The sequence below is a fragment of the Genypterus blacodes genome, unplaced genomic scaffold (assembly GCF_046128005.1).
Source record: "Genypterus blacodes isolate CSIRO-AG114 ecotype Tasmania unplaced genomic scaffold, CSIRO-AGI_Gbla_v1 ptg000024l_1, whole genome shotgun sequence".
NCBI classification, from domain to species: Eukaryota; Metazoa; Chordata; class Actinopteri; order Ophidiiformes; family Ophidiidae; genus Genypterus; species Genypterus blacodes.
The window spans coordinates 1,360,507-1,385,877 of NW_027466837.1; the positions used below are offsets into that span (position 1 = coordinate 1,360,507).

Below are 25,371 nucleotides of genomic sequence, written 5' to 3' on the forward strand. Positions count from 1 at the left end.
CCCACTGCATATATAAATATGTAATGAGGTCGACATGGCCTGTGTGTGTACATCCGCTGACCCGTTTCAGTCTTTGCTTTATGCAAAACGAGTGGATTTACAAAAAAATAGTTTAACTAACTTTATATAAGGTGCTGCTTTGCGACGTGTTAGTGTGAGTGCGTATATATGCATGTATGAGGTCACAATCAGAGAGTCTGTCTGGCTCATGGAACAGCGTGCTTTCATACGCACCCTCTCTCTCTTTCTCTCCTCCTCGCTCTCACACGCGCACACACACACTGGTGCTGACTTCAAGTGCTCTTCAAAAGCTCCGTACAGACGGACTCTCTATCTCTCTCCCCTCTCTCCTCGGTGTCTCTGTGTGCGTGTGTCTGGTGTTGACTTCAAGTGCAACAGAAATACACCGAGAAACAAAAAGAAATGCGCGTAAAAACAAGGGCGTCCCTGTTACATCATCTGCACTGTTAAACTGCTGTAACCGGGAAGGGGATTTGACCTTCCTATTTGACATTCAAGTTGTTTCTATAATACTTTACAAAATTTGCATTAAGTCAACCGATTTGTTGACATGTTTGTTGTAACGCGATACTTCACAAGTTTGCCTAACTACTATTGTGCATACAGTTCACTTCGGTAGGAAATCAATCCGTCATGGCTTTAGACATGGTGACGGAATGGTTTGTGTTGGGTATCGGTGCAGCCTGTTTACAAAACGGTGTCACTTTGCACTGCAGACATAAACAGAATAAAGTATCCAACAGCTTGGATTATTAAATGCATGACTGAAAGTAACGATTGGCAATGTCGCATACAAAACAAACAAACACTGCCACATGATGGCTGAAGTCTTCCCTCCTCGCGACGGTTTGATTTGCTCATGTGTGAAACTATAATTTCCGACAGACATGAAGGCAGCATCCATTGTGTCGCTATAATGGGTTCATACATCTATGGCGGGATGGAGGTTATTTCATAATGTGCTTCACAACGCCCAAACGCCCTCTTGACGCGTAATGAACCACCAGAACCTCAACTGACAGGCTGATGAGTCGTTTAATGGAGTTTGATAACTCGGCGTGTTATTTCTGTCTTTATGGACGCTACATAACGGTCGCTGCTCAATGTCCCCCCCCCCCCTTCACACTCACTCACACACACACACACACACGCTGACGACTCACTATTCCGTACAAACTGCACTAAACCACACACTCCTCTGCACATTACACGTGGATGGACCCTATAGGCTTAAAGGTCATTATAAAGTCATAATCAGTCTGTAACAAACACAGCTGAGGCTCGTGTTTTCTCTATTTTCTGCTCCAGTTTGTTCGTTTATGTGAACCATTAAAACGTTCAGGCCAACAAAAACACACATTATTTCATTATAACTTCAAATGTGCAGACGGCACTGGCGCTCGTTGTGTTTGTTGACATCGATCTGGTCTGTGATCCGCTGCTTTGGACTGAGTGTCTCTGCAGATGATTAGTTAAGAGTTTTAAAACATAATTGATTTATCTTGTAGTTATAAAAGCTTTTTTTTGGCGCAGGACTCTGTAAACTGTTATATCTCAAGTATTTACACATCATTAGGTTACATATCAGACAATTTGTGTAGTTTGTGCGTTTCCACCGTGTGATTGATGAACATATTACTGATATCTCCTTAAGTTTGTGTCCTCCTCTGCGCGTCGTCTCGTCCTTCTCTGCGCGTCTTCACGTCCATCCTCAATGACGTCACTCGTGTACTCTGGGAACATTTCTTTCGCCCTCTGGTATCCCAGCATGCAACGCGGGGTCTGCGGAACATTATTGACAAAGAGAGAGAGAGAGAGAGAGAGAGAGAGAGAGAAAGAAAGAAAGAGAGAGAGCAGAGCAACAACAACAACAGGGCGGAGAGCAGCACAGACAGAGCAACACAGAGCAGCACTGGACGGCAGACTTTCACACACTCACGCTTTACGTGTACATGACCCTGCGTACTGAAAAGGTAAATGTGATTCTTCCTCACTTTGTTCTGGCGGTGTCACGTTTCTGTTTGCTGTCATGATGGCGATCAGCTGGGTACTAGCTGGCTAAAGCTAATGTTAGCGAACGTTCACGCGCTGTTATGCTCCTCAATAACGAGGCTGTAACAGGTTATAACATGTAAACACACGGGAACAACACGGGTCTGTTACTGAAAGTACTGTCTTCTTTAGTATTAATGACTGTTATTGATGGATAATGTGGATAAATAGCGAACACGCTGGCATAAACGCGTCGTAGCTGTGTGTGTGCGTGTACGTGTGCTATTGTGATGCTTATTAAGCTAACAGCTGCTCAATGCCTCTCTGTGGCGTTAAACCCCCATGTTGGGTCTGATGGAGTCAAACATCGTGTTGTTGTTGTTCATATAACCAGATGTGTGTGTGCGCGCTGGAAGAACAAAGGTGTTGCAACAAGGCTCCATGTGAACACAATGTGACCACGTGACCGCACACATGGAGCTGATTCACCTCAGACTGAAGTAACAGACTGAAACATGACGCAGGACAGTGTGAGGGTCCGTCCGGGCCTCAGTCTGAGTCATTATTGGACCCGATGTTCATTTCCTCTGTGCTGCTGGTTTACGGCCTACATTCTACTGTAACAGTCAAGATGTGATGAAATGTTCTGACTGTAAAGAGCGAGAGGAGAGAAACTACAGGCAGAGCAGCGTTACATTACTGATGACTCAGCATGTGTGAGCACTCAGCAGGAGTTTAAAGCATTAAATGTTTAAATATGGATCCAGTGGGATCATTCTAGACTCTACAGAGTAAATGATGATAATGAAGACACCCAGTGCACTTTATTCTACATTATATTGGCTCCTTTATTACACGTTTAAAGTTTAATATGTACGTCTACATCTCTGACAGCCATAGAGTCCAAAGAGAGAGAGAGAGAGACGTTTCCCTGTGAGTGTAGTGAACATAAACACTGGCCTGGTAGTAAACGCGGGTGGTTGATCTTCTCTCCACAGTGCCATGTTGTGGCCCTGAGGAGCTGCAAACAGGAAGTGGCGTGTCCACCTGAGGGCGTTTCCAACTCGTGGTAGCTCGGTGTCGGGGGGTCCAGGCCCACGGTGGACGGGGGAGGTGAGGAGCTCAGCTGGAGCCAATGCAGCAGCAGCACCGGCAGCCTGAGCTGGTGGAAGGAAGCCTTCCCGTGTTCGTGTTCCCCTCTGAGCTCGTCTTCTACGCAGATGAGCAGAAGTCTCACAAGCAGGTGCTCACGCTCTACAACCCCTATGAGTTCGCCCTCAAGTTTAAAGGTCAGTGAGGAAGATGCACAAGGATTTATTAAGGTTTATTTATTCAGATGTTTGGTTAAAGCCTGGGTTATAATCTGCATCCTCATCGTTTTCTTCCTCTCCTTGTCAGTGCTATGCACAGCGCCAAACAAGTACAGTGTGGTCGATGCCACCGGAGCCGTCAAGCCACAGTGTTGTGTGGACATGTGAGTTCTTCTTCTTCTTCCCCCTCCTCTTCCTCACTGTAGCTTCAGAGGGATCACAACACCACAGCTGTTATTCTCTCTCTCTCAGCTCCCTCCATGTCCATCCATTGTTCACAGCTTTTTACATCGTTTACTTTGCCAAACATTAACTCAGAGGTGTGATTGTCAGGTCTCTCTCTCTCTCTCTCTCTCTCTCGCTCTCTCTCCTCCTGTTTGTTTAGGAGCTGTTTTTTTAATCCTTGCATTGTCCTTCCTGTCTCCCCCGCCCTCTTAAATAAAGACTCTGTCCCACGCCTTGTGTCCTCACAGAGTGATCAGACACAGAGATGTGCGAGCGTGCCACTACGGGGTGTACGACAAGTTCCGGCTGCAGGTGTCGGAGCAGAGCCAACGCAAAGCTCTGGGCCGCAAAGAGGTGACGGCCACGCTCCGGCCCTCGGCCTCCCAGGAGCCGCCCAGCCCCCGGCCTCATGACGAGGAGCGCAGGATCAAGGAGCAGCTGGCTGACAGCGAGTTCTATGAACAGACTGCGTTTCAGTCAGGTGGGACAAAGGCCTGAGAGTCTACTGAAGCGGTGTGAGGCTGCTGCCACTAGATGGAGACAAACCATCATAGTAGGACAGTTTAGGGCCTTTAGCTCAGGACAACGTGATGAAACACCATCTTTGTTCATTTATATAAAATTTTAAAACCGCTAAGGATCTTATTAACATTACAAACTCTCTCTCAGTGTCTCCCCCTCTCTCTCTCCCTCTCTCTCCCTCTCCCTCCCTGAGACTGCATTAAGCCAAACAGCCTGGCCTGCATCAAATACAAAAACTCTAAATGTTATGTTGCTAAACTGTGGATCAGAGTGTTGACGTCAGTGTGTGTGCGTGTGTGTGTGTGTCTGACAGAGAGCCGTCCTGTTGCCGGGGGACCCAGTCTGTTGACGGTGCTGCTGGGGCTGGTGTGTATAACCACCCTGATGCTCCCCACCCTGGGAGAGCTGGAGTCCAGTGTGCCTGTCTACCTCCACTTAAGTGTTAACAAGAAACTTGTAGCTGCTTATGTTCTTGGTGAGTTGAACAGATTTAGACACACAGCAGGGTCTGTGGTGTGTGCTACCTAACTCTCTCTTGTCTTTAGGTCTTCTCACCATGGTCATCCTTCGCACTTGAAGAGCTGCGAGTGGAGAGAGGAAGAGGAGGAGAAACGTCCCCGCGCTCGAGGCAGCACCACGCTGAAAGCAGGGGACACACACACACACATTTTAGCGTTAATTGTTTTGAAATCCACATATTTGTGTGAATGTGTAAAGCGACTGAAGCGATGCATACAGCAGACCTGCAGGTCAAAGGTCAAAGGTGTGGCAGCCTCCTCATTCTGTGAAGGAACATGAGACCATTCAGAACACGTTTGGCCTCATTTTCCATGACTGTATTTCTATTGCCATGACATAACGTGTGTGTGTGTGTGTGTGTGTGAAGGTAACTCCATGCAAACGTGCTTTTAAACGTGTATATAAAGCCATTAAACCTTCCTTATGTAGATGTTTGAGTTTGTAGATGTAGTGTAGATATTGAGGACGAAATGCAGTCACATGCATGTGTGTGTGTGTGGAGTCGTGTGTGTGTGTGTGAATGAGTTTATTTACTTTTACACCAAAGGAACTATCAACTTCTGCAGACAATGATGTGTTTGTCATTCTATCAGTGCTTCATCCAACTTTTAATAAAGTCTTAATACGTTTGTCTGTCTTAGATTCTGTTTGTGAAAGGATTTCGCTTTTTTTTGCAGCAGATGTGGTCAAGACAATAAAGGTCATGTGACACGTCTGATGTGTGTGTGTGTGTTTGTGCTGCATGTCAATCAGATCTGTGGGTGTGTGGGGCTTTAAGAAACAATCTGAGCAAGAGTGCTGCACAACTCATATTTCTGTGATTGATGTGAATGTGGTCATGCGTGGGCTGTTATTTTGGTACAGAGCGGCGTCACTGGAAGTCACTTCCCCCCACTAACCTTCAGGTCAAAAGAATCAGATGTGATGATGACAACAAAAAGGAATTCAGCCTTAAGGCCTGGAAAGCGAGTGAAGCTTTGGTCTGCAGTTGAGTTTTACAATTGTGGTTACAGACCATAATCCTGCCGCCATGGTAACACCAGGATATGATCAGGTCTGTCTAGTCTGACTGCAGGTGCCCTCATAGCTCCAGGCTCAGACGAGGCCTTGGTCGGGTTTCATCTCTGACTGGAAACCTGAGGAGAGCCAAAGTGTTCAGTCAATGCTGTCGCTAGAGGGCCCTGAGCTCATACCTCCACCAAGGCCCGACGTGTCACTGGTTGGCTGGCAATGTTTTCAGATAGTGGCAGTTAGAGGTTTGGTCACTGTGATGCTGTCCCATCATGGATCTGAACCTGACTGATGGTCCAGCTCAAGTTTAAGCTTTAGAATTGGCATCTTAGTTTAAAGGAGATTACAAATGTTGATAAATGCAAAGTTGTTGGTTCATTGGTTTAAACTTTACTGCAAACACTGAACTCTCCTCCGGCCCTGACCTCTTTAACTTTGTGATGAAGAAGACATGACAACAGTTACAGACATAGGAAATAATTTATTAAATCCTGATGTTTTGATATGAGAGCAATGACAAAGGAACACACACACACACACACACACACACACACACAGCATGACCTCATCTGCTGAACTCTTCATAAGAATGAAAGACAAACAAATCTCTCTTCAGCAGGAAAAGCTTTTATGTGATGGCATAAAGGAAGAACAAAACAAAACAAAACATTCAGTAAATCAACAGCATCCACACATTTAAATAAAAATGGCACGCGGCCATAAAACAGGATTTACAATCGATTCTCTTCTTTGTGTAAACATGAAAGGCTAAAGATCCTTAGAGGGATTCAAATGTAGAACTTTACACTTAACGGCCAAAACAAACCCGGGTCAGACACACACACACACACACACACTTAAGATTTCAAAAAAAAAAAGAAAAAAAACCCAGTTGGACTTCTATCCTGGGTCAGAACCTCCACATGTGACCACAGTAGAACCAGCAGCCTCTCTCTCTCTCTCTCCTGATCTGACACCTCGCTCCTTCAAACACTTATATTAAACAATCCATCATAAATAAGAACATTGAGCCACTGAGTCGTCTCTATTCTCTGCATATCCACAATAACATCCTGACAACAACACAGGATTCTAAATGAGCCTTTAGTGTCTACAGAGCGACAGTGACGTGATTCTCCCCTCTGTTAAGCTGCTCACAGAGCGGCAGCGGGGCAGAGGGACGCCGGCCTGCCACAGAGCTGGAAAAAAATGTAGAAAAGGTCACGGCAGGTCACAGCGGAGCAGGAAGTAGCCTGGGCTGAGCCGCTGAGGCTCCTTTACAAAGCAAAGCGTCGCTGCTGCAGACGGCGAGAGCAGATTCTTATTTACATACTTACAAAGAATCAAGCAGGTAAACAATAAGTTAAATCATTTCATACAAAACCTGCAGACTGTACAAACAAACGAGAGGCCTGTGGACAGAGACACGGCGTCCTACACATCCAGATGAGTCCGCCCATGTCCAGTGCACAGTTTGTGTCTCTGCAGGATCGCCACAAAATCAATACGGAGCTCCGAGCACCATGGAACGTCTTTAACTAGCAGCCGGTGCTCACAGCGTCTTCAGTCTCCACACAGGAAGTCCTCCATGGCTTCCTCTTCCTTAAGTCAGACTCCAAACTGTAACCATGGAAACAGCCAGCTCCACAAGCGAACATGGAGTTTTCCACTGAAGCTAAATCTAAGGGGAGGAGAGGAGGAAGAAGAGGAGGAAGAGGAGAGTCTGACTAGGAACTGAAATTCTGAAGGGGGGGTGCGGGGAGTCTACATTGCCGCTCGTCACCCATCTTCTTCTTCTTTTAGTGTCTCTTGCTCATTTGGGAGACAAATCCTGGAGGGAGGTAAAGGGCGAGTTGCTGGAGGAAGAGGGCGACACTCCCTCCATTTTGCCCGGGGAGCCGGCGGAGGAGCCAACACTGCTCAGGCTGCCGTCCAGCAAGTCTGGAGAGTTACTGAAAGAGGTCAGAGGTCAGAGGTCAGACTGATGACTGCACACGTTTCACTGATTACAGCAGCGTCTCTAACGTCTCCCTCACATGATCTCCAAACTCATTAACCCGGCCTGAAAACGATCTACATGGAGGGACCGAGTATCTGGGTGATACCAATACAAATCAAGGCCGGGGGGATTTAGAGAATCAAACAGGCCGTTAAGTCCTTCAGCTGTGTGGTGCCGGTGTTTACCAGGAGCTGATGTCAGACAGGTTAGACGCGTCGGAGGACAGCATGGTGGTCGTTCCCTGGAAGAGCCTCTTTGGTTGACTCTCCGTCTCCATCTCACCTGCAGAGAGACGGCCCGGTAAGATACACACAGAATACACTCCAAAACCTCCCCGGGTCCATTAAACTACAGACAGTGATGTAATAGATCCTCTAAGGTCAGATCAGTCCCTCACCTTTGCGTTTGATGGGCCCCAGTATGCTGGCTCTGATGCAGTTGATTGGGCTTTGACTGCGTCGGCTGAAGAACACAGAGACGTTACGTTAATGTGAGACGATGAAAACGGGTTTAGATTTAAGGGAGAGGAAAGTAAAGGGGGTAGAGTTTCCTCACCTGAAGCGGCGGGTGGGGCTGGGAATGGGACTCTGCGTCAGGCCGTTGCTGCTCACCAGGATTTGTAGCGATGGGGAGAAGCACTGCTGCTCGAGGGGAGGAAGAGGAGAGACAGAGATGCTATCAGATCCAGATGTAAACAAGCCACAGGAATCAAGCTGACATATTTGGCTTTGGTGTTCAGTGAGAGTTAATGCCTTAATTCTGCCCTGCGTCTGCTTCTTACACACTAATCTGGTTACAGTGTGCGTGTAAACAAAGCGAGCGTTGGATCAGACGTACCTTCTTTCCGATGCCTCTGGTCGGAGACGGTGCCGGGGACACGGGAACGAAGTCGATGCGCTTAGGAGACGAAGAGGCTGATTTCTCCTGGTCGTTGTCGCTCTGTAGGAGCACAGTGGACATGAGATCACATGGTTCTCCAGGTGCCGAGCTCACACACAACCCATCAGAACCGGGTGAAGTGTCGGAATGTTATACTACCACTCAGCCTGTCCTTGAAAGACTGGCGGCCCTGATAACTCCGAGTGTTTTAATCTAGCATGTTTGTACTTGTCCACTCTCCAGGAAGAGGGAGAGGGAGCAAACCGTGGCCCGGGGCCAAAACATGCAGCGGGACGGGCACAAGAGGGCCCGGTTCAAGGGTTGAAAGCACATCAACAACAGCTGCTAGGACAGTGGGACGTGATGATGGAGTTTACTCACCAGGCTCAGGCTTTCCTCCCACGACTGGCTCATCTGCATTGCAGTCTGGACTTCCCTGTGGGCAGAGAGAAGAAGAGTAAGGATTGATCTGAGCAGGAGCTATGTTTACATCATCACAGTGAAGGAGGAGATGGTTTAGGTTACACACCTCTCGTGAGCCGTCTCTCTGTTCATCACATCCACACCCTCCTCCTGTAGGAGCAGAGCAGAAAGAGTCAGATCATCAACAGATTCATCAACATGAGTTTGGTTCATCAGTCCCTGTCACTCCCTACGGCTGGAGAGGGAGAAGACGGTCTGTCCTTAATGTCCCCTTACCTGCTTGATCTGATGCAGTCTGGTGCTGGGGACTCTGATTGGCGATGAGGGAACCTGTAGAGGACAAGCGTGTGTGAGAACAAAGCTTTGTAGCGAGTTAGTTCAGCAGTAACAAGTTAGTTCAGTGAGTATCTGTGAGTAGAGCTCAGTCGTACCGCATTAGGCCGGTTCACGATGGTGGTGCTGTTCCTCCGGCAGCGTAGAACTTCCCTCTGGAACACCTGAGCACCGTCACTGCAACAACACAGCACAAGTTTAAGGACCTTCTGATTACACACCATGGGTTTAATAGTGAGAACATGCAGAGGAGTGTCTCTACCTTAAGCCATTGATCATTGGGGCACTGTTGGATCTCCTCAGGTGTCCATCAGCTTGGACGATGGAGTTCGGAATGTCCAGATCCAGCTCCATCTTCTCCTGGGCCATGACTGAGTTATTCATCTTGCTCGTTAATGTCGCCCTACACCGACTCGTGAACTTTCAGCGTTGTTAGCTAACTGCACGCTAGGCTATGATGGCTTTACATGTTTCTAACGAGCTTTACAGAAGAACTGAGCAGAGACGAACAGTTACTAACACAACACGAACAAGGCCCCTCAGTCTGCCTAACCCCAGCGTCCTAGGCTAACAAACGCATGCAGCATTATAACAGCAGCGTAATGAGCCTGTGCTAACTTGTGCTAACGTTACTAACGCGTTATGACCGGTATGTTAGCATGCCGTGGCTACATGGCACACAATGCCCGCAAAATGAGCGCTACCGGTCCGTTTCGCCGCTGCTGCGCTGCAGAGCTACAGTGGGTGCCGATTGGGACCCTACTGTGCTACAACGCTACAATTCGCATGTAATCGTGTTGAATTGACCCCGGTTAGCCTGAGCAAATAGTGACGTCACAGGCCCGTCTGAATGCTAACGCCGTTCATATAAACGAGCAACAGTTTGATTGAATAGCAGAGCCTTACAAGCTAACGAGCTAATGTTATGCTAACCTAAGAGGCTAACTAGCATAGGCGCCGATAGCCACAATGCTACATCCAGAGAGAGGGAGAGGGAGCGATAGAGAGAGGGGGCCGGGCATCAAGTCACCAGGTCACCGAGTGCCCGCGTCCTCCAGCGGGGTAGCTACCGCGGCTCAAAGCGGCTAATCGATCCGTGTCCGCCGTTGGTTTCCGGAGCTCCGGAGTTAAGTTTCGTTTCAGGTCCCGCCGAAAATGCCGAGATGTGTGATCACTCGGGGGGCCAAACTGGCTACTAGCTACGGAGCTGGAAACTTCACGCCCCTTTTAAAGTAGCGGCGCCGTCCAATGAGAGCGGCGGCGAGCTGAGCCGAGAGTCGCAGCCTCCTCCGGTCCCCCGGTCCTCCGGCCCCCGCGGCGCCACTTGGCGGCTCTATTGTAGCTCAAAACGGTTTGACCTTTTGATGAAGAGTTTGTATCTTGATGGGTTTAACGCGGAGGGTTCAGATCTGCTGGGACTTTGATTGACTTGACTTTCTGTTACATTGTTACCAATCAAGTTATTACAACTCCATCAACAGGCTGGGGTCTCAGTTTCAGTGATTTTGAATGAATTTAAACACACATGGAGCTTTTCTGTGAGTTGCCTGTGTTGGTTGATGGTTTGATTCCCTCTGCAGTGGCTCTAGTTTCAGAACCTCTGCTGTATATTCATGAGAACACACAAATGGCAGCAGAAAGTTGTGTTGTCCTTTGATTGACACTTTCTCCACATAAACAGCTCATGTTGATCCATTTTATTGAATTTGATTCAGTCATAGCTTCATACATCATTGGTACGTCCTGTTCATAGATTCAATTAAACTTCGATGTGTTTGTCTTGTGACTGAGGCCTAGTTTACAGTTTGGCTGGGATACAAGCCAGCACCCCCCCCACCCCCTCTGTCCTTATCAGTTACTCAATGTAGGGTCACAGCCCTCACTACAGGCCTGAGAGTTCCACGTCAAAAGAGCCCAACAATGGACAAACCCTCAACACTAAATGCTCCCCACACACACTCCTTTTCTTTTGCCTCATGAAGTGGGCAGGTTATCGTCTCCCTGCATGATACCTGCAGACATCATAGATCTCATTTAACTCTTTGTTCAGCAGCTCATTCAGATGCAATGAGCCACCATTGAATTTGGAGTTGCACCTTTTAACTTCCCTGTGTTTGGTGTTGGTGTGTAAACAAGAGCTTTGGAGGGAAATCCACGACTCATGGACGGTTCCATTCCAAAAGGCCGTCAGACTGGTTTACAGAGACGGTTCGGCTGAATATTGAGTGGTTTATATAAGAGAGATTAAAGAGTAAAGTGTAGAATTCAAAGCTAGATCCAGAGATAATGTAAATAGATACAATTCCAGTATTTGAATAATCTGTTTATGTAATAATGCAACATTTACACAGCTGCAAGACAGAAACTATTTATCCAGCACAAGAACAATAGATTCTGTTAGTCACACAGAGGAACGAGACACAGACGGGCAGAGAGGAGAATTCATACAGACAAGGTTTCATCTTTAACACATCCTTTGTTTAATAGGGGACTACAGCCAATAATCAGATCAGGACTCCAGCTGTTTGTCTTCTTCTCTGTGCTTCTCTGCAGCTGCAGGCACAACTGCACATCTGCTCGCTCTCTCTTGGAGTTTCCTCTCCCACTTTCTCTTTCTCTCCTAATGCATTGATGTTTTATGGGGAGTTTCTTGTTGTGCTGGCTCTGTGTGTGGGTGTGGCTCTCTTAGATGCTGTGTGTGTGTGTTATCAGGCTATACACACGAACCGGACTTGGCTCGAATTGTTAAACTCACACTAAGTGGCTTATGTTGGGCAACATAGAAAAACATTTTCGTCTCCTAGGGCCTAGGAGACGTAAAGATGTGAAGAAGATGTAACATCCTCTTCAAAAGCGCCAATAAAACAGAAGACAATGTCAGGTAAAAGGAGAGAAACTTGTGTAAATAAAAGCAAAATGTTATTAAATAGTTTGCCAGAATCTTGGAGCAGCACAAAAGTGTTGCTGCGCTTTTAAACAGCAGCATTTATAAAAAAGAAATCAGTGGTTGGGTGTAGAAATGTTCTGATCTCAGGCAAAGCTGGGCTCCGTGCTGCTTTATTGGAGGCTCTAACTCCTGACAGACAGTCTGGCATGTGTGAGGTATACAACTGGCAACACAGACATCATGATAGTCACCGTGAACAGGGACACAGAGCAGCCTGAATGTTCTTTTGTGACAGCCATGTGATGGAATCCAAAATAAAATAAACTGCAAAATCATAGAATCAAGAAATAAGCACAGATCAATAATCCCACTGAGCGCTCTTCATGCTTTGTACTTCTCCTTCCCCGTTTCACTAATGACGCAGATGTGCTGCAAAACAGAAACAAACGTCAATAGTCTCCATGTTAGATTCAGGCTTCAGTTAGAACAAACAGAACTCTAACTTAGATTAACCTGAGCCGTGAGCGTCCTAATCTAAATACTTACATTTAGATCTCTAAAGTACTCGTTGTAGTCTAACGCGTAGCCCACCACAAATTTGTCAGGGATCTCAAATCCTACATCTGAAATCAGACGGGTGAACAAATGCATCGGTGTTAAACAAGCAGTCGAGATAAAAGAGTTTGAAAGAGTTAAAATGAAGGAAGCATCTTGGACTCACAGTCTGGTCTGTAGCCGACGCTCCGCGGTGTCCTCTTCACCAACAAACTGGACAGAAATCAAGTATATGATGGGAGAATAATAAGTCTAATAAGCTTTTTTCAGCTGTTATGTAACACACACACACACACACACACACACACACACACACACACACACACACACACACACAGGCCTCTAGTTACCTTGCTACTTTAACCATTTTGGGATTGAAATTTTTCAGAAGTTGCAGTAACGTCTTCATGGTCTTCCCTGTGTCGATGATGTCCTTCAGAAAACAGAGCGAGCCACAAAACCCAACGTCAGCCACTCAGGAAAAGAAACAAGACAGAAATGAGAATAAAACTAAACCCAAATCCGTACGTACCTCCACTATCAGCACATTCTATAGAGAGAGAAGAGAAGAGAATAGATTTAGTTTAAACAGAAACCGCAGCTCAGGTCCTCTGCATGTGTGACTGGACACTTTGTTACAGTCACATAGATGAAACTGTGATGGTGTCAGTGAGCAGGTTTAGGGTGAAACATTACGACGCTGGCCTTGTTACTGCGTCTGAGGCGGCTGGGTCATAAAGCAGCTGAATGTATCTGACTGAACGTGTATGGATCTGCATCCTGTCTGCCTGGGCTCAACTCTGCTGGCTCTCTGAAGCCCAGGCAGCAGTGCAGCCGATACCTCAATCTGTCTACACATCTAAATGGAAATATCCGCCTCACGCTGATGGTCTGGTAGCAGAAAGCTTCGTCTGCGTTCAGAGAACAGGGCCGTGTCTCTGTGGGACAGAGGGACGTGTGTGTGTGTGTGTGTGTGTGCTGCACACAGGGAAGCATGTGACTGCAAGTGAGCTGGAAAAAATGTGCAGAGTATTTGCCTACATCGCCATGTGAAGAGAAAGGTCTCCTTACTGCGGTGGCACAGGTTACTATTCACACACACACTCACATACACACACGACAGTCTCTACAGACACACTGCACTTCACAGGCAAAGGGAGACACTCTGCCTCTGTGAGCTGCAGGCAGTGTGTGTGTGTCTCCCTCTGCCTGCAGCTCACAGAGGCAGAGGCAGAGGGACACAGACACAGACACAGACACAGACAGACAGACAGACAGACAGACAGACAGACAGACAGACAGACAGACAGACAGACAGACAGACAGACAGACACACACACACACACACACACACACACAGGGCCTCCGTATCTAAGCTGCAGGAGGAATGAATGCCTTTCCTTCTCCAAGGCCGGAGTGGAGTTAATCATTAGTGACAACAATGGTTACAGTATCACAAATACATCAAGTTGTTGTCATGGCGATGGCCCTGAACGCCTCACCTTGCCTGTCAGCGTAGACAGATCGTCTCCCCCGATGACTTTGATCTCACCTGTGGACTGATCGTTCTGCGGGGACCAGAGGGAAGAGATTAGCTTCCTGTTCTCACTCAGTGGGCAGAATGCTGCTTTAATCAGCTGTTTATGCACATTTTAGGCAAAGGGTCCTGAATAGACCCCCAGAGTAATGTTGTGTCTACAGTGAGAGCACGAAGGAGTCAGATTACACAGTAGCTCTTCAGGCGAATGAAGTCCACTGTCATGGGGATGGAGCGGTCACTGTTCCTGTTCAGGGCCTTGATATAGTCCAGCAAGTCTGCAAAGAACTTGTAGCCCCCTTTGAGAACGCACAGGGCCACGATATGGTGCCCACCCATCTCCTTCATGATCTCTCTGGCCAGTCGCTCTGTCCTGCAGTCACAGAGAGAGAGAGAGAGAGGGGGGGGAGGGGTGGAGAGAGAGGGGGGGTGGGGGTGGTTAGTGTTCTGCTGCAGTCAGCATTAGTTCCTGTTTCCTCTCGGTTTGTGTCAGCAGGCATAGCTGCCATTTTCAAGTGCTCACAACTGTTGGAACAGCTGATCAGGTTCAGGTTTACAAACTCTTATTACTGACACAAGACAGCCGCGCCTCTATTTAGTGCATGGACACGAAGGGTTAAAGCCCAAATCTGGGTTAAACAAGGAGACTAAACTAGAGTACAGACATTCATGTAAGATTCATTCATTAACAACAAAACATTCTTTCACATTCCTGCTTTGAGCTCATATAAAGTTCTGAACCCACCGGTCTTGGATGAGTCCATGTGGGATGTAAACCCTCTCCAGGTCGCCAGCGTAGTGCTTTGGTATGCAGAACAGGTCAAGGTCGTAGCCCTGCTCCTCGTCACTGATCTGGAGACAAAGCACACACACACACGTGTTCACACACAGAGGCCAGGAGAGTCTGGGGGTGTTGTTACCTAACAGGACTCACAGGTCGGAGGGACTGGAGCTTTAGTTTCCCATCCACTCCCTCAGTGTTTACACGACCGGAGCGTTCCTCTGCAGATAAGAGCTGATAACCCAGCTGAGTCTATTTGTTTACAGCCTTGATTTTCCTCGTTGTGAAAACTCAAAAACACAAAATCCTGCCTGGTTAACAAAGATCCTCTTCCCAGAAATCCACAGCTCCTCGGAATTCTACGAGCTTTGCAGCATTTCTTAGTTTGTGTGAAATCAAATTTCCTGCTTGAGTACAAACTGCATGGTTTGGTGTCATGTGACAGCTAAGGGAGGCTGCCAGGGAGCTAGAGGAGCTGTGGGAACAAGGTGAGAAGCCACAGGAGGACAGGCGGGGTTTACAACATGGCAGCAAGTCAAACCCCCAGAGGTTACACACTTACACCGCCGCGCCGTGTCTACATTGTCTGCTGGAGGACAAAACAGGTGACGCTGGTGACATTAATACAGGCTGCATTCCATTTAGTAGCATGTGCCACTCAGGGTGACCTTACGACTTCTTGACACACCTGATGGAAAGAAGTCGCCATTAATGTCATCAGTTACACCTGAAACTTTACCAGACAGGCAAAGACAAAACCATCCCCCCGTCCTCTGTCCCCTCTTTTGTCTGCCATGACAGAGACGTCCATCTGTCTGGGCTTGACTGATACTGAGCAGATGTCACATCATCTGAACGTGTGGAGTCTCCTGCTGTCGCTCCAGAGCCGGATCCTCAGCTCACGAACACGCTGACCCTGAGTGTAAGAACTAAAGTAAACACACTCACTGTTGTGTGTGCTGTAGTTACCAACAGTAAATACACACAAGTCCCTATGAAACACCAGGTGAGTGTCTGAAGGTGGTGCACAGGATGACACTCAGACCTGTTACCTCATCCAGGCGGAGGTCTGAGGTAACAGAACTGTAGAGTCATTCTGAGGACAAACTGCCTCGTTCTTTCTGAGTTTAAAGGTAAAAAGCTCCTTTGAACTTTATCCCTGTGGGATTACACAAGCTGACCTCTGTCCCTCCGCTCTGTGACAGACAGGCTGACTGAACCTCAGGTCAACACCACTCCGCTACACGTTTCAACGCAGCAAAACGTGAACAATAAGTCTTTGCTCTGTCTGTCCGTCCGTCCTGTCAGCTGCTCGACCCTCAGAGCCTGAAGTGGAGGAAGAGTTCAGCTTCACTGCCATTTTGTCTTCAGCTTGCATCTCATAATCATTAATGCATGAAGAACATATTCAGCTGACTTCTGTCCTTATATGGGTAAATGTGGCCTGGCCTCACTGTCCTGGAGTCACACACACACACACTGTAGGACCTTTGTACATGTGTGTATAAATGTATGCTGATATATGTATTTTAATGTATGGATTTAGCCTAATCACTTTATGGTCATATAGAGTAGATCTCTCTGTACTGTCTCATCCTTTCACATCCCCTGCTGAGCTGTGTGTGCGTGATGTTTCCTGTTTACATGTGTAATAGCGGAGTTATAGCACATAAACGGTACAGCGGCAGAGTGTGTGAGGGCGGAACCGGTTGTATCCACAGAAAACTATACGTTAGTGTCAAGCCCTTCACGGCGGCTTGCGTCATACACACACACACACACACACACACACACACACACACGGTGCATGGAGTGTATGAATGTAAACCCGCAGGCCCACGATATTACAGTGGGACATCCACCGCCTTACCGACGGCTGAGCTGAGACCCTATAGACGCGTTACTAACGACAGTTCCGCGTCCCTTCACGTTGACACACCGGAGGCTGTTAGGGGGGGAAACTCACCACAACACAGCTGGAGCTGGATGTCGCCATTTCCGCACGGGTGTCTGCCTTTCACCTTGATGAATCCTGCCGCGGTGCTCGGCCACAGAGAGAGAGCGGATAACGGCGGTGAGACGCGGAGGCTCTTCAGGCTTCACACATGGAAGCAGCAGGCTAGGTGGCTAATGACGGGCTAGCCCTGTTTTCCGCGCTCACGGCTGTGGCTCAGTGCGTGTGTGTGTGTACGCGCGTGTCTGTGGTGACGCAGTGCGGTGGGCCAATCACATCCACCGGAAAAATAAAACTCCGCCCATTTCCGGGACATATTGCCGCGGGGGCGGAGCCTGCTGCCATGCTTAGGTCCAGGCCTGCGGGCGCGTGCGAGATTGAAAGAGGATCACAAAACAACAACGCGTCTCAGTAAGTTTCTGTTCCTTACGGGAGCGAAGGGAGCAGCTTCCAGACTCCATGACTCAGAGTCTGTGAGCTTCATAAAGATGCTGACTGAGTCATTACAGTGACTTTAAGCTAAACGTCCACACCTTGGCTTCTATTGGGGCGTTTCACATGTTTGTATCGCCGAAAACTGACTTGTCATGCACGTGCACGATGATTAAATAACACAAAGTACAAACCGTTAGTTCCCTTCATATTAATCACTTTTTTGATGAATATGGACATTTTTGCGTTCCATTGTTAAAAAATGACTTTTTCTGACCTGGATTTCCCTAAATGCATTAACATTTCCAGGATTTCCATGATCTTATGACTAAACAAAGTCCACTGGAGGATTGTACTCCATTCTTTTAAAAGTTACTGCCTTCTTTTGGTGCTTTGATCCCATAGATTTCAGTTTTGTTAGTTGCCGTAAAGGCCTCAATAGATTCCCTTAGTGACCCCTCATGGCTCATGGATGGGGACGTTAGGATCCTGGAATAGACCGTCTCATTAAAGAATTGCTTCATCATGGAATAATGGTGATCACTCAGAATAAATATTGATTTGCTGCCACTAGTCATTCTCAAGTGACAAGTCGATCTATATTATGTCAGCAAAATGTCTTCTGCAGTCCAGCAAATGTGTTGAACAGCACGTTTCACATCAAACGCAGCATTTTCCAGTGACCTTCCATCCATCCTGCAGAGATCTTCAGACTTGACAATCAGTACAGAACCAAACTCAATGAAATGGGCTTTAATATTTAGTGGATCTGTCTCTATAGGACATCACTAGTCTGTCCCAGTTGTGTAGTTTATGGACCATATACCAGACTCACCAAATTTCAGCACACTCCAGGTGATGTGTATGGACAGTGTGAAGGTGTTATCCACTTTAAATTTGTTGAGGCAGGACAGGAGCTGAGGGTGGCACGTGTGCCTCACAGCAAGAAGGTTGTGGGTACAAGACCAGGGCCTTACTGTGTGGAGTTTGCATGTTCTCCCTGGGTCTGCGTGGGTTCTCTCCCACTTCCTCCCACAGTCCAAAGACAGGCAGGTTAACTCAGTGACTCCAAATTCTCCGTGGGTGTGAATGTGACAGTGAGTGTTGTTTGTGTGCTTTGGGATGTAAGTGTTGACCTTGTGCCGGTTGTACTTTGCTCTCGCCCACTAGTGGATAAGCGGTGATAGATAATGGAACTCAGAGTTGTGTAATACTTTACAGTCTGTATGAAGTTTGGTGATCCCAGTATGGCCTCAACAACTTTAACCTAGTTCTTAACCTAAGAACTTTGAATCTAGCAGGTGGAGGGGTCTAGTCTTCAGTCTATGTTGGTCTAGTCTCCAGTCTAGTCCTATGTTTGCCTGAGCTCTTTCACAGTCAACATTAATCTGAATTTAAAGACCCTCAGTCAGTTGGGAGTTCTGGATGTGGATCATAACACTTCAGGCTGGGGTCTCAGAGGGTTCGTGTGAAATTCCTCAACTTTCCAAACCAAACCAACCATTTCATAACACATTCTAAGCAGCCATATAAAAGCCCAAAGGTCAGCATAGAAGAGACTGGAGTCACTCTGTACATGTGTAAAATAAAATCTTTTTTCCGATCATTCATGGATACGTTTGTAGAGATACAAGTAACAGGACATCAAACAAAGTCTAGCCGTCTCCTCTAAAGAGCTCTACTTTGCTCTTTAGCAGCTAAATGAAAAGAAAACGCCACCTCGAAGAGCGGGAGAATCCAAGTGCATGCTGGCAAAACTTGTAAATGTGAAACAGTCCGACATCCAGATATTCAAAATGACTTATTGTGATAATAGTAGCAAAATATTAACATGTATCAAGAAAGAAAGGCTAACATGGAGAGAGATCTCTTAAGACGTGATTACAGAAACAAAGTAATCAAACTGCACAACTTTATAGAGAGACTAGTAACAAACAGACACCCTCTTAAAAGTGAGTCCTTCCAGAAGCAGACAGGAAGAGGAAGAGGAGGAATGGTTGTTTTCTGCAAGTTAAATGTGGGGGTCATGTAAACTGTGAGGGAGTCCTTCGCTGCCAGACGCTCGTCCTGTCCTGCCGCTCGCCGTGTCGCCGTGCGATGGAAGGAAACCATGTGAGGGAAACCCAGGGAGCTCGCAGACCGCCACCTGTTAGAGCGGGGCCGAGATTCAGCGTAAAAAAATATCCCCCCCCCCCCCCCCCCTCGTCTCTGAATTCCTCCATGTCTCCTCCTCTTCACTTCGGGCCGACCTGTAAACACATCAGCATCAATCAATCAAGCGCTTATTGGATGTGATTGATTCCACCTTGAACTTTGTAAATATCCAACCTAGTTTCCGTTGAGCGTTCTCCCGTGGTCGATGGCCGCCCTCTCTCTGCTGCGATTCTCTCGTTCCTCGTCTTCCTCATCCCTCTCCTCGTTGCCGCTGTGATTCTTGCAATAAAGTCTAGAAAACAAACAAAGTAAATAAGTCAGCTTGTAATTTGATTCTGGCCACGCTTGGTACGCTCCTCTGTAAGTCCCATGTTAAGTTTAACCCCGTGTTTGCATGCAGGGCGTGAGCTCACTTGTAGATGCCACGGGCCATGTTCTCTATGTACTTGGCTTTGTCCTGCAGGCCGCAGTGATAGTGGTAAGTCTTCACACAGGCCTTGATCTCACAGCCGATGGTGGCACCCAGCTGAGTGCACAGTGTACATTTCTTGAAACAAACAAAGCAAAGCACAAAGCAGTCATCAATTAGAGATCCATTTGACTGAATTGTATAAATCTTATCAGACTGAGATTGAGGTCAAATCTCCCCACCATTCTTTTCCCCCTCTTGATTTCCTGGATCACTGTTTTGACCTCAAAGTTCCCAAACTCAGCTCGTGAAGACGTGGTCAGCTGCACCGTCCCCGATGAGAACAGCTGGAAGAGGCAGAAAGTAAGTTTAAGCGTCTGAACTTCAGGCACAAAACATTACAGAAACAAAACGATACAACACCTGGCTCTTACCATGCACTTGTAGTGAGCAGCAACCTTTTTGGAGTTGTCAGAATGCAGCATGCCCCTGGTTTGGTTCTCCTCGTCCCCGGCGTGGCAGAAGCCACAGCGCTGTCCTCCGTCTCCTGGGCTGCTCCTCAGAGGCGACCTGTCCCGCTGTGTGACACACACCGCACACACATCAGTGACATCAACCCACCAGCTGAGGCCACACATGCTGCCAACCTCACGTATGGATCACGTTCCATATTCCTCCTTACATGAGATGAGCTCTCCTCGTCTACAGCCTGCGAGGAGGTGGAGCGGGAGTCTTCTGATTGGCCGCGGGATCCGGCCTTGGCTCGGCTCTTCTCTAACCTTCCTCGACCTCTGCTCTGTGGAGGTGAAGCGTCGGAATCGTTGGCCACTTCACCTTCTTCATCTGACAACAGAACAAACAGTAAGACATCTCTCTTATCTCTTAATGTCTTGAAACGTGCCAGTGAGGTCCTAGCCTGTAAAGTCTTTGTCTTGCTTCTGTGCTGTGAGAGTGAATGAACGCTGCTGCAGAGGTGAAAGCACCACTTACCTTGAATTCCATCTTGAGAAGCATCCCGGTGTTTGAGACAGTAGACGCTGCATTCAGGGGAGACAGGAAATACACATTGTAAAGATCAGACGGACAAAGAGAGAGAGTTTGTTCTGAGCGACTCAAAGAGGAGGCAAAGTGACCCACAGGTAGATCCCTTGTGAGGTGTTCTCCTTGATCTGGGCCTTGTCCTTCAGCGCGCAGTAGTAGTGATACGTCCTCCTGCACGTCTTCACATCACAGCCGATGGTTGCACCAGGACGGTGACAGGAAGAGCACATCTGGAAGGGAAGGGAGGGGAAAGAGTGCAGCTTTCAAAACCTGCTGTAGGCTGAGGTACTGATAAGCTTCCACGTTTCCTGAACTCAAATGAACCCAAGTATTTGTTATCCACCAGAACTAAACCTGTGCCTTTAATGTTTACTAATACTTTTAGAATGTTTCCTCCCAAAGCTCTTGTTGACTCATGCAGCCTCATTTGTAGCCCTGATTGAGACTTCGCCACTGGGCTTCTTGCGCAAACCCAACCGGTTGGCTGATGTTTGCCTCCTGGCCATTCAAGACTTGGCTCTGGCTAAACCATGATGGCATGACGCCTTTTGAGCTGCGTTCTGTGTTTTATGTTGCTGCAGGACCTAAAATCTGTGACTGGGGCACGGCTCGCTCCAATGAGGCTTTGTTTGTCGTCAAAAAGCAGGAAACATCACTGCACCTCTTCCCTACAAGGGTGCCAATACTTGTGACCACATCTGAACAGGAAGAATGTGAAAGAATCTTCTAAATTGTTGTTTTAATATTTGCCATTTTACCCTACGTATAAAAGTTTAAAATCAGACTAAACATTCTTTCTCACAACCCTGCTGGTCTGAATCCTAGCCTACATCCACTCCTGTGTGGCTGAACCTTAAATAATCTGTTGTTTTTGTTCTTGGACTGTTCCCAGAAGAACAAAGCTGCTCCACAGTGCCTCCTAGTGGCTTTAATGTGCAACTCCTCCACTGCTCTGACCGAAGCGGCCGATGGACACTCACCAGTTTGTTCCCTCTTTTGATCTCCTTCTTCACATCTTCAACGGAAAATCCTCCGATGCTGTCGCTGTCTGAGGGAGACGTGACCAAGGCTGAAGAAAAGAGCTGCAGGGGACCGGGAGGGAGAAGGTCAGAGTTCAGAGGTCACACACTTTCACTAACATGCAACACCAGCAAATCTGATATTATATTATTATACAGTAAATATATAGTGGTATCATTGGCAAGTGTGTGTGTGTGTGTGTGTGTGTGCGTGCGTGCATGAATGGAATCCCCCTTGCACCCCATGATGACATCATGAATGATGCTGTTAATGACATCATGAATGGAACCACAAGATACCTTATCTGCATGTGTGTGTGGGTATGTGTGTGTGTGTGTTTTCCTGCAGCACACTCATTACTCCACACATCACTCTGGTCTCTCTGTGTTTTCTATGCAAATTCCATGTCCTAGTTTCTATTTATAGTTTAGCACGATTAACGATTCTTCTATGTGCAAAAAAACAACTAATCGATCCATTTCTCCTCTCCTGTTCTACAAACAGTCCATTTTGGTAAACACAGTTTGTCACAGAAGTAAAGGAGAAGTAAACAAAGTTTCCAGGCCCGGTCAGTCCCAAAGTCATTAGTGAACATTACAGTGTGAAACCAGCGAGACTAACAAAACGCACAATGCTCCTTCTAAACCGTGTCAGAAGTCATTTCACAGTAATACAATCAGCACCGTGTTCATACTGAAGGGAAAATAAGGTCGAGGCCGTGGAGCAGCCGTTTGGTTTGTGGCCTTCAAAATAAAACATTTCTATACCACCAACTATTTAAATGTACTTAAACATGTCAAATGCTCAAACTTGGTATTCTTCTCTATAGCCAAAGAACTGTGTGTGTGTGTGTGTGTGTGTGTGTGTGTGTTCTCCTTCTCCTCCTCACCATGCACTTATGGTGGGCTGCCACCTTCTGGCCGTCGGACACCAGCAGCTGGCCGCACTCTTTGTCCCGGCTGGTTCTGCAGAAGGCACATTTGGTCTGACGAGCTGCAGCCGCTCCTCTCCTCTGTCCTGACATGACCCAACAATCTGCAGGAACACACACATGCCCAAGTGAGAACGACCAAAAACAAATCTGAAGGCTTCAACAAAGGTAAATAAGTCAACTATTTTCCAAATCATCCATCCAGCATGTCTGCCTCCCTGCGTCCTCCAGTGTGTGTGTCTCTGTTTATAAACTACATTATAATATAAGTCAGGTCTACAATGTCGTCATAATCATTATAACAGACTTGTGATGTGGAGGTTTGTGTAGTTAATGTGCATACAGGATGGTATAAACTTTATAAATGTGTATTTCCACAGCAGCTCTTTGTTTCTATTCCCACAAATCATCTACAGATTCACTTCTTCAGTCAGAGTAAAATGCAGCCCATTGTGTTTCCTCCTCTAAGCTAATAAACCTCAGCACTGTGACATAATGAATGAATGAATAAATAAATACTGTATTCTTTCCCAGGATCTGCAGGAAACACAACTTTGACACAACCGACACTTCGAGCTACCAAAGCAGAACAACGCCAAAGAGTCTCACACACACACACACACACACCCCCCAGATCTGTGGCGTGTCCGCACCTCCACATGTGACCAACTTCAGATCTTAGATCCAGAGATGTGGACGGTTTCCAATGAGCTTTAACAACTACACAACCACAGCAGACTTCAGTGGATCGGGTCTGGATCCAATGACCTGCAGGCTTTTGGTGCAGCCCAGTTTACGGTCAATCACATGTAAACATTGCTCCTGTGTTTCTGGTAAACTGCACACACACACACTTGAACTCTTCTGAAGAGATGAGCAATATCCTTCTTCTTCTTCTTCCTTATTAGGTATTTAGATGACGCAGGCTGACACATCACTCCATCATCTCCCAGAAGGACCACAACCTATGAGCAGTGACCCATCAGCTCCCCTGCTGGGACCCTGAACGCACCACGTTGTCTCCAGCAGCTCCAGTTTTCCAAATCAGATTTCAAAAGTTACCCTCTGACTGATCTCCTCCATCCTACCAGGGCACCCATGGGTGCTGATGGGAGCTCTGCTTCCTCCAGGGTGACGCTGACCCAACTCTTAGGGCACCAGAGGGGTCAAAGAAGGATTTGACGGAGGAGAATAATGATGTATAACACGTGACGGCGTCCAGTCACCAGTCAAACCAGATGTGTTAATATGTGTTAATAATTGAGTAACAACATCACCAGCAGCATCATAACACTCCATGTGGGTTTATCTTATAGAATAATGATGTTTAGAGTTCTACGGACTTGTTTGGTTAGATGTAGAGGAGCGATGAAGCTGCTCTGGGAGATAATGTCGGCCCAGAAGCTCACTAACACACTCTCATGTCGCTCCTTTCCTTTTATTACGCATCTATACATCGAATCGGACGTTTAGATGATTAAAAACACTCCGCGATCCCTCACTAAGGAAAGTGGGTGTTTTAAAATCTCCCCAGCAGCGCAGCGCCGCCTCAGCAGAGCCATTACTGCCATGACCAGGAGGAGCCCGACTCACTGCGGCGGCGGCGGCGGCGGCAAACACACAATCCTGCCTGAATAAATAACACCCTAAGTGTGTGTTTCTGCTTCTGTTCCTCACTGAACCCCGCTCATAGCCCCATTATCTCCACATTCTTTAAATATACCGTGGCCCGCTGCTGGATCGGACCGAGACAAACATGCGAGGCGGCCCCGGATTCCTCCTGCAAAGTTTTGAATTAAAGGGGGTGTGTGTCCTTAACACACGGATAACTCCAACAATCTGTACAATGAGCATCCTAACGGCCCCGAAAGCAACAACAAGGCCTTTACATGCGGGGAAATGAAGGTCGTCCGCAAGGAAAGTCTGTCGTCCGAGATCCGTGTTTGGTTCCGATGGCGAAAACTGTGATTATTTCCCTTTAAACAGAGGAAATAATGGTGACAGGCGCGGGGGTTTGCAAAGCGTTTCGAAGTAAAGAGCGCCATACGTGATGTCTCCCCGCGAACACAGGCGCTCCGCTCGGACGCCACAAACACGGCCCGAGAGCACAACAGGCCACGAAACACACACACGCACACCCCGGGCGGACACACACACTTTCACGCCTCACCGTCTGCTGCGTTCCCGCGGCGCTGAGACCCTCGAAACGGTAGAGAAACGTCCGCGGATGTGAGTGTGTTTCTGTCGGTCCTTCCTTTCTCAGAAGTGATCGTGGGCCCGCTTTTCACACCAAAGGCAAGTCGGCCATTTTAAGGGAGAGTGCAACTTCCGGCTCTGAGCATTCGAAATAAAAGTATATGGGTTTTGTTTTTTACTTGTAATACCGCGTTTCGAAAGTGAAAGAATACAGGACGAGGACGTGGAAATGAAAGTTAA

General features: G+C 47.4%; 4 protein-coding genes and 1 non-coding gene across 5 annotated transcripts; 1 reads left to right on the forward strand and 4 right to left on the reverse strand.

The window, feature by feature from the left end:
* Nucleotides 1–1,817: 1,817 nt before the first annotated feature.
* On the forward strand, nt 1,818–5,218 carry mospd1 (motile sperm domain containing 1). Its single transcript, XM_076143477.1, has 6 exons — nt 1,818–1,994; nt 3,012–3,302; nt 3,412–3,487; nt 3,797–4,029; nt 4,384–4,545; nt 4,616–5,218. The coding sequence occupies exons 2-6, from the start codon at nt 3,149–3,151 to the stop codon at nt 4,645–4,647; spliced, it is 657 nt and encodes a 218-aa protein (XP_075999592.1). The 5' UTR covers nt 1,818–1,994; nt 3,012–3,148; the 3' UTR covers nt 4,648–5,218.
* A 1,005-nt stretch (nt 5,219–6,223) lies between these two features.
* On the reverse strand, nt 6,224–10,549 carry pabir2 (PABIR family member 2). The gene is made up of 10 exons (XM_076143397.1): nt 9,497–10,549; nt 9,333–9,411; nt 9,178–9,231; nt 9,008–9,051; nt 8,860–8,914; nt 8,437–8,538; nt 8,155–8,240; nt 7,997–8,061; nt 7,785–7,881; nt 6,224–7,552 (listed from the first exon to the last, which is right to left on the reverse strand). The coding sequence occupies exons 1-10, from the start codon at nt 9,616–9,618 to the stop codon at nt 7,414–7,416; spliced, it is 843 nt and encodes a 280-aa protein (XP_075999512.1). The 5' UTR covers nt 9,619–10,549; the 3' UTR covers nt 6,224–7,413.
* LOC142992927 (small nucleolar RNA U109) lies at nt 8,616–8,767 on the reverse strand. Its single transcript, XR_012961086.1, has one exon. It is a non-coding gene; the product is annotated as a small nucleolar RNA U109 (small nucleolar RNA).
* Nucleotides 10,550–11,690: 1,141 nt separating the features above from the next.
* Nucleotides 11,691–17,191, reverse strand: hprt1 (hypoxanthine phosphoribosyltransferase 1). Its single transcript, XM_076143398.1, has 9 exons — nt 16,961–17,191; nt 14,959–15,065; nt 14,403–14,586; nt 14,179–14,244; nt 13,209–13,226; nt 13,027–13,109; nt 12,843–12,889; nt 12,668–12,744; nt 11,691–12,550 (listed from the first exon to the last, which is right to left on the reverse strand). The coding sequence occupies exons 1-9, from the start codon at nt 16,988–16,990 to the stop codon at nt 12,503–12,505; spliced, it is 660 nt and encodes a 219-aa protein (XP_075999513.1). The 5' UTR covers nt 16,991–17,191; the 3' UTR covers nt 11,691–12,502.
* A 1,762-nt stretch (nt 17,192–18,953) lies between these two features.
* On the reverse strand, nt 18,954–25,275 carry phf6 (PHD finger protein 6). The gene is made up of 11 exons (XM_076143389.1): nt 25,106–25,275; nt 22,894–23,039; nt 21,965–22,066; nt 21,081–21,214; nt 20,934–20,980; nt 20,626–20,786; nt 20,378–20,521; nt 20,186–20,290; nt 19,948–20,081; nt 19,709–19,826; nt 18,954–19,629 (listed from the first exon to the last, which is right to left on the reverse strand). Exons 2-10 carry the CDS (start codon nt 23,026–23,028, stop codon nt 19,709–19,711), a joined length of 1,080 nt encoding a protein of 359 aa, XP_075999504.1. The 5' UTR covers nt 23,029–23,039; nt 25,106–25,275; the 3' UTR covers nt 18,954–19,629.
* Nucleotides 25,276–25,371: the final 96 nt, after the last annotated feature.